The following is a 15702-nucleotide window of genomic DNA, read 5'->3' on the forward strand; positions in this document are numbered from 1 at the left end:
CAATATCATGTAGCTCATCACAGGTAGACAAACCCTATTCCCATGTGGCATCATGTAGGCCCTTCTCACTCAGGTGAGACAACCTTGTACCTTGCAATATCATGTAGCTCATCACAGGTAGACAAAACCTATTCCCATGTGGCATCATGTAGGTCATTCTCACTCAGGTGAGACAACCTTGTACCTTGCAATATCATGTAGCTCATCACAGGTAGACAAACCCTATTCCCATGTGGCATCATGTAGGTCATTCTCACTCAGGTGAGACAACCTTGTACCTTGCAATATCATGTAGCTCATCACAGGTAGACAAAACCTATTCCCATGTGGCATCATGTAGGTCATTCTCACTCAGGTGAGACAACCTTGTACCTTGCAATATCATGTAGCTCATCACAGGTAGACAAAACCTATTCCCATGTGGCATCATGTAGGTCATTCTCACTCAGGTGAGACAACCTTGTACCTTGCAATATCATGTAGGTCATCACAGGTAGACAAAACCTATTCCCATGTGGCATCATGTAGGCCATTCTCACTCAGGTGAGACAACCTTGTACCTTGCAATATCATGTAGCTCATCATGGGTAGACGAAACCTATTCCCATGTAGCATCATGTAGGCCATTCTCACTCAGGTGAGACAACCTTGTACCTTGCAATATCTTGTAATCAATCAGTTGTCTTTGACTTTTACCTGTACTTGGTCTCCTGCCATTATCAGGAGCATGATGAAGTAGGTGAAATATCATTGTTCCACTCCTTTGTTTTGCAGGTGTTTAACGAGAATCCTGACATCAACAGTCTTCAAACCACATTGAAGTCGGTGGACTTTCGGGATGCCTACCCACGATATCCTCCTATACAGGTTCCCATAATATTGTTTTATTCTCTTGAGGGTCAAAAACAGAACAGTTGTCTAAGGCATATGAGCAATGCATGCGTCTTAGATGCGACTAGTTTCAACCCAGGGTTAGACTCAGTAGTTGAATGTACAACACCAGCTACTGGTTTACCTGTCCCAAATATTGATGTAATTTTACAGACCACAATGTCACAAAATTGATGTATACATACATATTAAATGTCCGTAGCAATAATGTTTCCACGTATCCATGGATTATTTTGGGTGTATGATGATGATAGTTGTTATCTTGCTAACCTGTATGTTCTTGTTGCAGCTTTTAAATGTGACACCTCAGGAGCGAGAAATGACCATTGACTTGCGGCCATTTATGAATCCTGCTCCATACACAGTCATCGATGTAAGTTCCCGAAATTCCCTTCATACATCGCTAGTGAGCAGGTTGCTGTTGCCATGCACAGTGTCGATAGCATATTGTTGTTTTATAGACCTGTTAACTTGTGTGTTTGTATCTGCAGTGTGCCTCCTTACCCAGGATATTCAAGTTATTCCGAGCATTGGGTCTGCGCCATGTCATCGTCGTCAACAAAGAACATCAGGTATGGTCAGATGGTCAAATCTTTAGTCTGATATGAAACCTTTCTGTGTGACAACCTTCAATACATCATGGCAACCAGTGGTACCCCTGACCAGGTTGATTCAATTCACTTACATGTGGCTGGATTATTGGTGAGGGGCGGTGGGTAGCCTAGTGGTGCATGTGTTTTCTTGTCACGCTGAAGACCCGGGTTCAATACCCCACATGGGTACAAAGTGTGAAGCCCATTTCTGGTGTCCCCTGCTGTGATGTTGCTTGAATATTGCTGAAAGTGGCGTAAAACTAAACTCACTCACTCACTGGATAAATTGTGACCTTTAACCTGCGGGTGTGATTATGATTCAGTTTGGTAGTACCCAACACTCTCAAGGGTGTAACCTAAGTGTTTAACATTGAGGAACTGCATTTCTTTGGACTTCGTTAAGCATTTAACTATTATAACTCAATAACGTTATAAAGCAACATTGAACCTAACTCACAAATAATGAACTGAAGTCAGTAATCATATGCTGTTTCTAGGTGATTGGCATGGTTACCAGGAAAGACCTTGCTCGCTACAAGATCTGGCGGCACAGAGGGCAGATTAGCATGGAAGAGCTTCTAGTCTCTCACAGCTGATGAAAGACACTGGCGTGATAATGACACTGATTAATACTCTGTTCTTGTAGTGAGATTCCATGATGTGAGCTAGTCCTCAGTGCTGGTATAACATTCCACCATGAACATATTGGTACACTTGTCTGGATGGAGTGTGTGAGTGAGTGACTTTACTTGTTGATTGTTATGGTGGACAAGTTTTGGATGGTGTTAACACAAAGGGAGATAACTGAGAATGGTTCTAGGAGACTGATGGACCTGTACAGCTGATGGAGTTTCCCCTTTGCCTCAAGGCTCCTGTCTTGTGGTACTTGTGCCAGTTAATGGACATTATACTATTATGCTACCTTATTACTGGCAAACAAGGATAAATTGAGCACCGACCTGACAATTGACCCGTATTAGCATGTATGAGTGCCCCCTACTGGCGCTTGCCATTGTTGGCCAAGGGGCCCCAGGTTGTCCGCGATCCAGTGTAGTGCGACTTACTACACCGACGTGAGAGTCCTATGAGCAAGGCGTGTGCAGCTATGAGTGGAATCAATTTCATCGTCATGCAATGCACGTTCACAAGCCTACATCTGTTCTTCCTTTCACAAACCAAATGGGTTTGCTCATTGCCGTACATCGCCTACTTCTCGTAAACGCGTTCTCTGCGCCGGTCCAACTTATCCTTGTTTGCCAGTATGTCAATGTATCATTTCCATTGTTCTAATCATCTGTGTGCAATATGACGACCAAGTTCACGTGCTGTGAGGAAATTAAGATTATTTTTCCGTAACAGCAGATCTGTAATAGTACATTCCTTGGTGGTATTATATTACATTGGAGTTATCTCCAATATCTCAATATCTCTGTCTTGATATCACAGCTCTTTAGATCTGTACCAATGTTCCCGCTGTGTTGCAGGACATTTCCGCCCTTAAAGTGCAGGGCAGCAGCTCACAGTGGGAAGGATGGAGCATGCTGATGTTATAGAGAATTGTGGGGAGGGTGTTGTCAGGGGGTGGAGACATGGAGTGGGTGTGGTTGTGGTTGAGGAAGGAGTGGGTGTGGTTGAGGAAGGAGTGGGTGTGGTTGAGGGAAGGAGTGGGTGTGGCTGAGAGGTGTGTAGTTGGGGTGGTTGAGTGAAGAGGGATGGAGGTATAGTGGATGTTGGGTAAGGACAAGCTTGCTATCGGTGTTGAATGTAGGCTGCACCAAATGTCTCACAGAGCACAGCGACAAAGTCTCCACAGAAATATGTAGAACTTGTAATTTGTTGATACTGGGTGATACAGGACAGATACCAGAATCCACACTGAGAAGGTCATTTTCTGCAAGTATCCTTGTGTATGGATAGCAGGGGACCAGGATTTTAAAGACTTTGGAGTATGTGAAAAAGGCAGATATGCTGGGTAGAGTAACTGACACATATTGAAATTAAAGTCTCTGAAAAAGGGTATTTGACTAACTGGAACAAAGACAGTAGGAGAGTCTCCCTCCCTATATATACCATTCAAATAATGTAGGGGATATTCCATTTTGCGAGCATACCACTAGCCAATGCCTATGCATATGAGAAACAGTAATATATATCCATACGGATGAAACATTTCCAAAGCAATGGAATAATTTTCCCCTTAGTTTCTCTTCATCATGTTTCCTCCTTTGCTTCATCATTTGCATTTTATCAAACTTGTAAATCCAATATCCCTTACTTTCTTTGAATGGTATATATCCCTTGTGGATACTGGTTGAACCATTTGTGTTGGTTGTGGATACTGGTTGGTATTGAACCAGTATTCACACCCGATATTGAACCAGTATTCACGCCCGATATTGAACCAATATTCACGCTCGCATATTAAGGCTATTGATACTTGCTGATATTGAACCAGTTTCTGACCCTGAACCAGTATTCCTGCACATACTTAATCTCAGTTGTGGATACCAGTTCAAGCATCACAGACACCACCACCAATATTACCTCAGTCTACAACAAAGTTCACTATTTCAGTCAATACTGTTACACATGTCAGATGTCTGTTGATATTTCCAGTTACACATGTCTTTCATTCTGTTCAGAATTCACTGTGGTTGTTTCTGTTTGTCCACTGTGTGTTCATGTCTATTTGTTTATGTATTGTAGCCATAATTAACTTGGATAATTTTGTACTTAATGTTACCTTTTGCCGTATGTTAGATGCGATATAAAATTGTTTCTGTATGCTTGGTAGCATCTTAATTACAAACATATTAGGGGGTGGCTTACTTAATGGTTGGGTATTGGGCAGTGCTGTGTCCACACAATGGGCTGCCTTCAGGCAGTGCTGTGTCCACACAATGGGCTGTCATCAGACAGTGCTGTGTCCACACAATGGGCTGTCATCAGGCAGTGCTGTGTCCACACAATGGGCTGTCATCAGGCAGTGCTGTGTCCAGACAATGGGATGTCATCAGGCAGTGCTGTGTCCACACAATAGGCTGTCACCAGGCAGTGCTGTGTCCAGACAATGGGCTGTCATCACACGGTGCTGTTGCTGTGTCCAGACAATAGGCTGTCATCACACAGTGCTGTGTCCAGACAATGGGCTGTCATCAGGCAGTGCTGTGTCCAGACAATGGGCTGTCACCAGGCAGTGCTGTGTCCAGACAATGGGCTGTCACCAGGCAGTGCTGTGTCCAGACAATGGGCTGTCATCAGACAGTGCTGTGTCCAGACAATGGGCTGTCATCAGACAGTGCTGTGTCCAGACAATGGGCTGTCATCAGGCAGTGTTGTGTCCAGACAATGGGATGTCATCAGGCAGTGTTGTGTCCACACAATGGGCTGTCATCAGGCAGTGCTGTGTCCACACAATAGGCTGTCACCATGCAGTGCTGTGTCCAGACAATGGGCTGTCACCAGGCAGTGCTGTGTCCAGACAATGGGCTGTCATCAGGCAGTGCTGTGTCCAGACAATAGGCTGTCATCAGGCAGTGCTGTGTCCACACAATAGGCTGTCACCAGGCAGTGTTGTGTCCACACAATGGGATGTCACCAGGCAGTGCTGTGTCCACACAATAGGCTGTCATCAGACAGTGCTGTGTCCACACAATAGGCTGTCACCAGGCAGTGCTGTGTCCACACAATAGGCTGTCATCAGCCAGTGCTGTGTCCACACAATAGGCTGTCACCATGCAGTGCTGTGTCCAGACAATGGGCTGTCACCAGGCAGTGCTGTGTCCAGACAATGGGCTGTCATCAGGCAGTGCTGTGTCAAGACAATAGGCTGTCATCAGGCAGTGCTGTGTCCACACAATAGGCTGTCACCAGGCAGTGTTGTGTCCACACAATGGGATGTCACCAGGCAGTGCTGTGTCCACACAATAGGCTGTCACCAGGCAGTGCTGTGTCCACACAATGGGATGTCACCAGGCAGTGTTGTGTCCACACAGTGGGATGTCACCAGGCAGTGCTGTGTCCACACAATGGGATGTCACCAGGCAGTGTTGTGTCCACACAATAGGCTGTCACCAGGCAGTGCTGTGTCCAGACAATGGGCTGTCATCAGACAGTGCTGTGTCCACACAATAGGCTGTCCTTCTTTATTCATTCCAGTATTTTCATTTGCTTCATGTTTTGTTTAACAGTTGTTTTATACATTGTTTATGTTGTTATGCCTATTGTACTTATTTTCTGTATAGCTTTCTTTCCAAATCATCTGTACTTGTCAACGCGTGGATATGCGTCAACTGGGGAATTAGCTCATGTTTAAGATGAAGTGTACGTACACTACGTTGACAAGACGAAGGCATATGTTGAGCTCAAACTTCTTTAGTTACATGACAAACAAATACACAAGACATAAATGAGGTGAGCGGAGTACCTGCTCAACCCCAGGGCGTTTCCTACGAGCAGCATTCTCCTGCTCCTGGTCGTCCAAACACAGACAGTTGGAGTACCGGACTCGTCTCTGTTTGCTCCATGCATATGTGAGCATATATATACAGTTCTTGACAACAATGGACAGGCGATGACCCAACAATGGACAGATAGAAAAACAGTAGCACATCCTTGACCAGTTGATGTGATGGCAGACATGGCCAAGGGGGATGACCAATTAAGGTTATAAATGTCTTATACAGTAATATATAGTCAATGTACAATGCGGTAGTGATAAGGATGTACAGTAGTGATTAATAATACAGGTTAGCGTCATATATATATTACAATAAAGTCTCGCATGTCTTGACTACATAGTTTTGGACTTTTTAAATATTTGGACGATGGCTGTCCTGAATTAGACACTATAAAAAATAATGACATGCTCAAGTGACTGCCTCAGTCAGAAATAAGAATGTTTTGTTGTGGGAAGAGGGTCTGTTGCTCCAAGAATCAAGCGGAACACTGCTGACACTTCAGAGAGTCATTGTCTGCATTGTCAGTACGAGCATGTGTGAACTATGTTTCTGCATTCATGACAACCTGAACATAGCATTTCAAGTTTTGCACCAATGACCACAGATCTCTCGTATCTCGTAACCAAAGTTTCTTGCTTTTATATGTTGTTTATGACATTGGAAATTACAAGGGCGCTGATACAATTACTAATTGAAGTGCCTTCTGCCTTAACCTCTGCCAGTTCTTTTAAATTTTGATGCTGGTTGAAAAAACCTACCTGTGACAAAGCATGACAAATAAAGCAAAGGGAATTGGAGTAACCTCCCTTCCTTCTTACAGTCCATGTACAATAGTTCATCATCTGACTGGTAGATGTCAGGGTAGGTTGAATTTGAATTATGTTTATACCTGATGGCAACTTTAAGCAATCTTTGAAAACACGTGCAGCTTCTTTCCATTCATATACAGTTGAGCACCGTTGTCTCGATATTCATGGGACCAAGAAAAAATATCGAGTTATCCGAACTTCGAGATATCCAACCAGGGCATATCATCACATATCACTATGAACAAAAAGTAGATTTCATGTATATTTATTTGTATACATTTTTACTCACAGGGATCGCAATCACACACGATACCGCAATCACACACGATACCCTCATTGGATTGCAAGTATGTTTTGATTCGAAACTATAATCCGGTATCAGTACTGTTTAGTCGTAACAGTGAGTACTTCCTAATTAATTCCTTCTTAATTAATCCTAATTAAGTAACAAACAAGTGACACCTTCAACTCAATTAGCCCTAATTAGTTACACTACCGCATCCCTTTGATTCATGCCGCACCGTGTGGAAACAACCTCAGTTCGGAGGGATACTTGCGCATGAAAGGTAGGTAAATATCAAGTTTCTTTGCAAATATTGAGTTAAAGGGTAATTTTGCTTGTTGGGACCATGAAATTATATTGAGACATCCGTATCGAGTTAAAAGAGCTTGAATAATGATAAACTATGATGGATTTTGTCGGGACCGAGATGTTATATCGAGACAACCGAGATTTCGGTTATCAGAGTTCAACACAACGGTGCTCGACTGTATATAGAAGCCAAAGTTACTGTGCAGCTCATTTCAGCTTGACATGACTACGTACTTCAATGTATTGCATCACAGACCTGATGTTTATTTCAGGGAAATAAAACGGCAAACATTTAACCTGAGTTTCTAACTTTTAACTTGGATTTCTTTCATTCTCTTTCTCCCACTCTACAGTTTTGCTGTCTCTTTTCTACTCGAGCAATTGTCTTATTTTGTGCCAGCGAGCAGTATTCACCAGTGACCTTTGAAACAGGATTCAAAAAGAAAGACGTTAATCTCCAAAAGTGCAAAAAAGATACGCTGTGAACAGGATTCGAACCTGCGCGGGAATAACCCATTGGATTTCAAGTCCAACGCCTTAACCACTCGGCCATCACAGCTCTGCATTCACCCTAACTACTAAAGGGAACTATCTTGTAGAAAGTCGGATTTGGTTAAATAGCGGCTAAGACGCTGTGAACAGGATTCGAACCTGCGCGGGAATATCCCATTGGATTTCTAACGCCTTAACCACTCGGCCATCACAGCTCTGCCATCGTTGTCTTATTTTGTGCCACCCTAACTACTAAGGGAACTATCTTGTAGAAAGTCGGATTTGGTTAAATAGCAAAAAAAACTAAGACGCTGTGAACAGGATTCGAACCTGCGCGGGAATATCCCATTGGATTTCGAGTCCAACGCCTTAACCACTCGGCCATCACAGCTCTGCCATGTACCCTCACTACTAAGGGAACTATCTTGTAGAATGTCGGATTTGGTTAAATAGCAAAAAAACTAAGACGCTGTGAACAGGATTCGAACCTGCGCGGGAATATCCCATTGGATTTCGAGTCCAACTCCTTAACCACTCGGCCATCACAGCACTCACGTCAGGGTCTTCAAACACACTCAGGCAACTACTCACGAGGGTTTCACCATCGCAGAGTAACACATCAGCACAATTCAAAATGCAATATAACCAATTCTGTCCACATCACACTCACCCATACACAGCACACAATGTTTCGGAAATAAAACGGCAAACATTTAACCTGAGTTTCTAACTTTTAACTTGGATTTCTTTCATTCTCTTTCTCCCACTCTACAGTTTTGCTGTCTCTTTTCTACTCGAGCAATTGTCTTATTTTGTGCCAGCGAGCAGTATTCACCAGTGACCTTTGAAACAGGATTCAAAAAGAAAGACGTTAATCTCCAAAAGTGCAAAAGATACGCTGTGAACAGGATTCGAACCTGCGCGGGAATAACCCATTGGATTTCAAGTCCAACGCCTTAACCACTCGGCCATCACAGCTCTGCCATTCACCCTAACTACTAAGGGAACTATCTTGTAGAAAGTCGGATTTGGTTAAATAGCCAAAAAAACTAAGACGCTGTGAACAGGATTCGAACCTGCGCGGGAATATCCCATTGGATTTCGAGTCCAACGCCTTAACCACTCGGCCATCACAGCTCTGCCATGTACCCTCACTACTAAGGGAACTATCTTGTAGAAAGTCGGATTTGGTTAAATAGCAAAAAAAAAAAACTAAGACGCTGTGAACAGGATTCGAACCTGCGCGGGAATATCCCATTGGATTTCGAGTCCAACGCCTTAACCACTCGGCCATCACAGCTCTGCCATGTACCCTCACTACTAAGGGAACTATCTTGTAGAATGTCGGATTTGGTTAAATAGCAAAAAACTAAGACGCTGTGAACAGGATTCGAACCTGCGCGGGAATATCCCATTGGATTTCGAGTCCAACGCCTTAACCACTCGGCCATCACAGCACTCACGTCAGGGGCTTCAAACACACTCAGGCAACTACTCACGAGGGTTTCACCATCGCAGAGTAACACATCAGCACAATTCAAAATGCAATATAACCAATTCTGTCCACATCACACTCACCCATACACAGCACACAATGTTTCGGAAATAAAACGGCAAACATTTAACCTGAGTTTCTAACTTTTAACTTGGATTTCTTTCATTCTCTTTCTCCCACTCTACAGTTTTGCTGTCTCTTTCTACTCGAGCAATTGTCTTATTTTGTGCCAGCGAGCAGTATTCACCAGTGACCTTTGAAACAGGATTCAAAAAGAAAGACGTTAATCTCCCAAAGTGCAAAAGATACGCTGTGAACAGGATTCGAACCTGCGCGGGAATAACCCATTGGATTTCAAGTCCAACGCCTTAACCACTCGGCCATCACAGCTCTGCCATTCACCCTAACTACTAAGGGGAACTATCTTGTAGAAAGTCGGATTTGGTTAAATAGCAAAAAAAAAAACTAAGACGCTGTGAACAGGATTCGAACCTGCGCGGGAATATCCCATTGGATTTCGAGTCCAACGCCTTAACCACTCGGCCATCACACATGCACTCTAAGGGAACTACGTCAGGGATTTGGTTTCAAACACACTCAGGCAACTACTCACGAGGAGTTTCACCATCTCAGAGTAAAACACATCAGCACAATTCAAAATGCAATATAACCAATTCTGTCCACATCACATCTCACCCATACACAGCACACAATGTTTCGGAAATAAAACGGCAAACATTTAACCTGAGTTTCTAACTTTTAACTTGGATTTCTTTCATTCTCTTTCTCCCACTCTACAGTTTTGCTGTCTCTTTTCTACTCGAGCAATTGTCTTATTTTGTGCCAGCGAGCAGTATTCACCAGTGACCTTTGAAACAGGATTCAAAAGAAAGACGTTAATCTCCCAAAGTGCAAAAGATACGCTGTGAACAGGATTCGAACCTGCGCGGGAATAACCCATTGGATTTCAAGTCCAACGCCTTAACCACTCGGCCATCACAGCTCTGCCATTACCCCTCACTACTAAGGGAACTATCTTGTAGAATGTCGGATTTGGTTAAATAGCCAAAAACTATCTTGTAGAATGTCTAAGACGCTGTGAACAGGATTCGAACCTGCGCGGGAATATCCCATTGATTTCGAGTCCAACGCCTTAACCACTCGGCCATCACAGCACTCACGTCAGGGGCTTCAAACACACTCAGGCAACTACTCACGAGGGTTTCACCATCTCAGAGTAACACATCAGCACAATTCAAAATGCAATATAACCAATTCTGTCCACATCACACTCACCCATACACAGCACACAATGTTTCGGAAATAAAACGGCAAACATTTAACCTGAGTTTCTAACTTTTAACTTGGATTTCTTTCATTCTCTTTCTCCCACTCTACAGTTTTGCTGTCTCTTTTCTACTCGAGCAATTGTCTTATTTTGTGCCAGCGAGCAGTATTCACCAGTGACCTTTGAAACAGGATTCAAAAGAAAGACGTTAATCTCCCAAAGTGCAAAAAAGATACGCTGTGAACAGGATTCGAACCTGCGCGGGAATAACCCATTGGATTTCAAGTCCAACGCCTTAACCACTCGGCCATCACAGCTCTGCCATTCACCCTCACTACTAAGGGAACTATCTTGTAGAAAGTCGGATTTGGTTAAATAGCAACAAAAAAACTAAGACGCTGTGAACAGGATTCGAACCTGCGCGGGAATATCCGACAAATTTAATGTGTATTCCTAAATCCAGTTGTGACTCTAACCAGCACCAACGAGGGTTATGGAGGTCAGCCATGTTTGTACGGAAGGTGACTGGTGTAAAGCTACTCTTATTGACACCCACCACACAGCCGCCACGTACTGTGTATCAAACTGCATCTTACCAACCCAATGTGTGTATATACTTGGGACTAGACTGCCATCACGACAAATGTCCTTGACAGTGTGTACTATGAGAAGAACTATACTGTGTTATGGAACTTTATGATATTCTCTCTCATGAATACCCAACATACCTCCTAGGAGACTTTAATACTGATATCAGTCATGGTATTAATATGAAACCAGGGCTAGGTGCCTCTTGACATGCTTAGCGAACGTCCTGCTTTATTCTGTGGTTCCACTTGACGAGTCAAGGTACACTTTCCATGAAAATAAATGTAACAAAGTAAAAATCATTAATTATTGCTTATGTGAACGTTGATTCACTAAGCAGTGTAACTGGATATGTCATTGTACTGGCATCCATATAACATCTCGGATCACCTACCAATGCGTATAGCCATACTTCTTCCTCTACATGTGGTGGGTACTATCATGGAAAACTTAAACTGGACTAAAGCAAGTGAAACTGACCCTAATGTTATATCGATATGGAAACGAAAACTACTTTCCGTGGAACTAGGAAATTAACAGTACTCCTTTATTAACAATGTAAGACTACATCGAATACTATTGTGATTATATCCACAGGCTCCTTACATTAAAAACACTTGGAAGTATTCAAATACACTTCAAGGCCATTTCTGCATGCTTACTGGAAGAAGATGGTCTTAATAATCTGCATAAAGAAATGCGAATTGTCGCCGTCAATTGGGTTGCAAAATGGTAAAGTTAGAGATAAAACGATGCTGCCTATGCAAAATATAAAGGAAAACTGGCTATTTCGTAAACAGCATCGCCATGCAAAACACAGTTAGCTAAAATAGATTTGATGAAATCTACAAAACAGCAAGTAGATGTTAAAGAATTTTACAAAACTTCTAAAACGTTACAAACGCTGCAAAGGTAATGATGAAAAACTTACCTATGATTCTCAAACTTGCTACGAAGGAAAGGATATTTGCAGTCTGTTTGGACTTTATTTTCCATTCACTAGCTTCTCCTTTCCCCTGATGTAAGAATGTGACCTTGTACATGCTCAAGAATGTGAAAGAGCAGAGTACTAATATTGAGAACAAGCGATGACATGCATAACGACATCGGTTCGCCATTGCACTTTAATCCATTCACTGGGGAATGAAATCCATTTGTTCAGTAAAACGACTAAAAGTACGAAGTCGCCTTAAGTCCTGACGGTATAGTGAATGAGCACATAAAGAAGGCTGGTAGATCGCTGCTGCATCATGTATTGTCTTTACTATTCAATGCCATTATTACGTTTTGAATACCATTCCTAAATCTACTTTCTATAGGTCAAATTCTTCCATTACACAAGAACGGCACAAGAAACCAAACATGACCCTGCCAATTTAGAGGAATAACCATGACTTCTGTGTTAAGTAAACTCTTTGAAAAAGACTTCTCCTTAACAGAATAGAGTCCTGGATAGATACTAAGATAGAATTTCCCCATCCTCTGCAATTTGGATTTAGGCGTCACTATGGTGCTAGAAACCGCTTCGTACTGACATTAAAAGAAAACATTGCATATTACAATGAAAAGGATATCGCCTGTATACTGTGCATTCTTAGATAATGAAAGGCATTTGATCAGGTGTGGCTTGATGGCTATTTATTAAACTGTATGATGGCTGGAATAACGGGTAAACTATGGAGAATATTTCAAGGCTCTCCTATAGCTCCATGAAATCATTTGTATGCTTTGAAGGATATAAAATCGGATACATTCCCGTCAATCCAAGGTAGGCCAAGGGTAGAGTAGTAATCCGCCTGGCTATTCACATTATTTTATTAATGACCTCCTATATATGAACTTGGGAATTCAGATTCTGGCTTAATTTTGCCATGGGAATAAATGCCCTGGGATTCTTCTTGCTGATGACACTACTCTGATGGTTCCTCTACTAAAGACCTGCAAATCTTCTCGATGTCGCTAAAACTATGCTCATAAATGGCAGCTAAAATATAATGTAAGCAAGAGTGCGGTTCTACACTTTTTGAATGCTCAAACAATAACGTTAACATCAGTAATGTATTAATTGGTGATATATACATGTTCCACAAAGGAAATCTATTAAATATGCAGGTGTATATCTCAGTACAGATAAATCATCACTTGAACAGTACAAAGAATCTGCATGTGAAAAGCTACGAGTACTCATGAGACACTAATCATAATAATGGATTGGTTATTTTGGAGGTCTTAACCCAATATCTGCAGCACAGTATCTACAGGAGAGGGTAATCTTATCATGTGGCCTCTATGGATGTAACGTAATGGGGTAGTAAACTTCCTCTTAAAAGAGTATATGAAATACTTGAAGTTGTACAACGACAAAAAGAATTTATGTAAAAGTTCAGGGACCTACTAAGAAGCGCACTCCCAGTATTGTTGTATTGGATTGTATCTGTATCATGCCACTACAGTATTACATAGATAAAAGGAGCCCTCTACCTATTAGGAAAGTTATGTAATGCAAAGTATAACTGTGTTTTTAAAGTAATGTTTCTAGTTCGCCTTGGTCAATTTATGTGTACAGATAGCTCTACATGCAATGTATAGCGGTAGAAAAATCCCCGATATACAATATGCTGCAACTTGTACATAAGTATAACCTAAACGATATACTAAGCTAACTATGTCAATAATGGTCAATTCATCAGTAAGAAATGCTGGTCCAATGCCGTAAATGATGCTACTAAATCCTCATCGAGAAAAATCTATTTTATGTTCATCTTAATTCAAGACTTAGTCTGTCAAGATATATCAATATAAGATCCAATAATGAACACTATCTCTGGATGCTAGCTGCAGAGAAGAACGACCAGTTAATTGATATTGCAAGACTTGTATCCTATGGATCAGCTGGAAATTGTTTCAAGAGAATGTTCATGTAAAACTGAAATCGCCAATGATATTGTAAAGCACGTGTTTATGTCATGTACGATAAATATGAGCATAAAGGGAGCTGTGTACATTGTAGCTGTATACACCAGATAAGGGAGCTGTGTACATTGTAGCTGTATACACCAGATAAGGGAGCTGTGTACATTGTAGCTGTATACACCAGATAAGGGAGCTGTGTACATTGTGGCTGTATACACCAGATAAGGGAGCTGTGTACATTGTAGCTGTATACACCAGATAAGGGAGCTGTGTACATTGTGGCTGTATACACCAGATAAGAGAGCTGTGTACATTGTAGCTGTATACACCAGATAAGGGAGCTGTGTACATTGTGGCTGTATACACCAGATAAGGGAGCTGTGTACATTGTAGCTGTATACACCAGATAAAGGGAGCTGTGTACATTGTAGCTGTATACACCAGATAAGGGAGCTGTGTACATTGTAGCTGTATACACCAGATAAGGGAGCTGTGTACATTGTGGCTGTATACACCAGATAAGGGAGCTGTGTACATTGTGGCTGTATACACCAGATAAGGGAGCTGTGTACATTGTAGCTGTATACACCAGATAAGGGAGCTGTGTACATTGTAGCTGTATACACCAGATAAGGGAGCTGTGTACATTGTAGCTGTATACATCAGATAAGGGAGCTGTGTACATTGTAGCTGTATACATCCAGATAAGGGAGCTGTATACATTGTAGCTGTATACATCCAGATAAGGGAGCTGTGTACATTGTAGCTGTATACATCAGATAAGGGCTGTGTACATTGTAGGCTGTATACATCAGATAAAGGAGAGCTGTGTACATTGTAGCTGTATACACCAGATAAAGGCAGCTGTGTACATTGTAGCTGTATACACCAGATAAAGGGGGCTGTGTACATTGTGGCTGTATACACCAGATAAAGAGGCTGTGTACATTGTGGCTGTATACACCAGATAAGGGAGCTGTGTACATTGTAGCTGTATACACCAGATAAAGGGAAGCTGTTGTGGCATGTACATTGTGGCTGTATACACCAGATAAAGGGAGCTGTGTACATTGTAGCTGTATACACCAGATAAAGGGAGCTGTGTACATTGTGGCTGTATACACCAGATAAAGGGAGCTGTGTACATTGTGGCTGTATACACCAGATAAGGGGAGCTGTGTACATTGTGGCTGTATACACCAGATAAGGGAGCTGTGTACATTGTAGCTGTATACACCAGATAAGGGGCTGTGTACATTGTGGCTGTATACACCACCAGAAGGGAGCTGTGTACATTGTAGCTGTATACACCAGATAAAGGGAGCTGTGTACATTGTGGCTGTATACACCAGATAAGGGGCTGTGTACATTGTAGCTGTATACACCAGATAAAGGGGCTGTGTACATTGTGGCTGTATACACCAGATAAAGGGGCTGTGTACATTGTAGCTGTATACACCAGATAAAGGGAGCTGTGTACATTGTAGCTGTATACACCAGATAAAGGGAGCTGTGTACATTGTGGCTGTATACACCAGATAAAGGGGAGCTGTGTACATTGTGGCTGTATACACCAGATAA

At 42.2% G+C, this 15702-nt stretch overlaps 2 protein-coding genes and 12 non-coding genes across 16 annotated transcripts in view; 2 read left to right on the forward strand and 12 right to left on the reverse strand.

Annotated features, from left to right (window-relative positions):
- Positions 1-2910, forward strand: part of LOC124290189 (H(+)/Cl(-) exchange transporter 7-like) — a 46520-nt gene extending 43610 nt beyond the window's left edge. For all 3 annotated transcript variants that reach the window (XM_046726888.1, XM_046726889.1, XM_046726890.1), the window contains 4 exons: positions 775-867; positions 1181-1264; positions 1383-1463; positions 1982-2910. In XM_046726888.1, coding sequence (XP_046582844.1) covers positions 775-867; positions 1181-1264; positions 1383-1463; positions 1982-2080 — 357 coding nt within the window. In that variant the 3' untranslated portion in view covers positions 2081-2910. The remainder of the gene's footprint in view (positions 1-774; positions 868-1180; positions 1265-1382; positions 1464-1981) is intronic.
- A 1134-nt stretch (positions 2911-4044) lies between these two features.
- LOC124290190 (avirulence protein AvrXa10-like) lies at positions 4045-5882 on the forward strand. The gene is made up of 2 exons (XM_046726891.1): positions 4045-4564; positions 4675-5882. The coding sequence occupies exons 1-2, from the start codon at positions 4317-4319 to the stop codon at positions 5174-5176; spliced, it is 750 nt and encodes a 249-aa protein (XP_046582847.1). The 5' UTR covers positions 4045-4316; the 3' UTR covers positions 5177-5882.
- A 1940-nt stretch (positions 5883-7822) lies between these two features.
- Trnas-uga lies at positions 7823-7904 on the reverse strand. The gene has a single exon. It is a non-coding gene; the product is annotated as a tRNA-Ser (tRNA).
- Positions 7905-8146: 242 nt separating this feature from the next.
- Positions 8147-8228, reverse strand: Trnas-cga. Its single transcript has one exon. It is a non-coding gene; the product is annotated as a tRNA-Ser (tRNA).
- A 76-nt stretch (positions 8229-8304) lies between these two features.
- Trnas-cga lies at positions 8305-8386 on the reverse strand. The gene has a single exon. It is a non-coding gene; the product is annotated as a tRNA-Ser (tRNA).
- A 347-nt stretch (positions 8387-8733) lies between these two features.
- Positions 8734-8815, reverse strand: Trnas-uga. The gene has a single exon. It is a non-coding gene; the product is annotated as a tRNA-Ser (tRNA).
- Positions 8816-8892: 77 nt separating this feature from the next.
- On the reverse strand, positions 8893-8974 carry Trnas-cga. The gene has a single exon. It is a non-coding gene; the product is annotated as a tRNA-Ser (tRNA).
- Positions 8975-9055: 81 nt separating this feature from the next.
- On the reverse strand, positions 9056-9137 carry Trnas-cga. The gene has a single exon. It is a non-coding gene; the product is annotated as a tRNA-Ser (tRNA).
- Positions 9138-9212: 75 nt separating this feature from the next.
- On the reverse strand, positions 9213-9294 carry Trnas-cga. The gene has a single exon. It is a non-coding gene; the product is annotated as a tRNA-Ser (tRNA).
- Positions 9295-9640: 346 nt separating this feature from the next.
- Trnas-uga lies at positions 9641-9722 on the reverse strand. Its single transcript has one exon. It is a non-coding gene; the product is annotated as a tRNA-Ser (tRNA).
- An 81-nt stretch (positions 9723-9803) lies between these two features.
- Positions 9804-9884, reverse strand: Trnas-cga. The gene has a single exon. It is a non-coding gene; the product is annotated as a tRNA-Ser (tRNA).
- A 369-nt stretch (positions 9885-10253) lies between these two features.
- On the reverse strand, positions 10254-10335 carry Trnas-uga. The gene has a single exon. It is a non-coding gene; the product is annotated as a tRNA-Ser (tRNA).
- A 91-nt stretch (positions 10336-10426) lies between these two features.
- Trnas-cga lies at positions 10427-10507 on the reverse strand. The gene has a single exon. It is a non-coding gene; the product is annotated as a tRNA-Ser (tRNA).
- Positions 10508-10855: 348 nt separating this feature from the next.
- Trnas-uga lies at positions 10856-10937 on the reverse strand. Its single transcript has one exon. It is a non-coding gene; the product is annotated as a tRNA-Ser (tRNA).
- Positions 10938-15702: the final 4765 nt, after the last annotated feature.

This window comes from Haliotis rubra, unplaced genomic scaffold (assembly GCF_003918875.1).
Source record: "Haliotis rubra isolate DU_JTF1 unplaced genomic scaffold, ASM391887v1 Scf46, whole genome shotgun sequence".
Taxonomy (NCBI): domain Eukaryota; kingdom Metazoa; phylum Mollusca; class Gastropoda; order Lepetellida; family Haliotidae; genus Haliotis; species Haliotis rubra.

Coding starts and splice junctions, on each gene's coding strand:
- LOC124290190 (XM_046726891.1), top strand. CDS start 4,317: ATGGTTGGGTATTGGGCAGTGCTGTGTCCACACAATGGGCTGCCTTCA. Junction 4,565..4,674: donor TGTCCAGACAATGGGCTGTC/ATCACACGGTGC, acceptor ATGGGCTGTCAC/CAGGCAGTGCTGTGTCCAGA.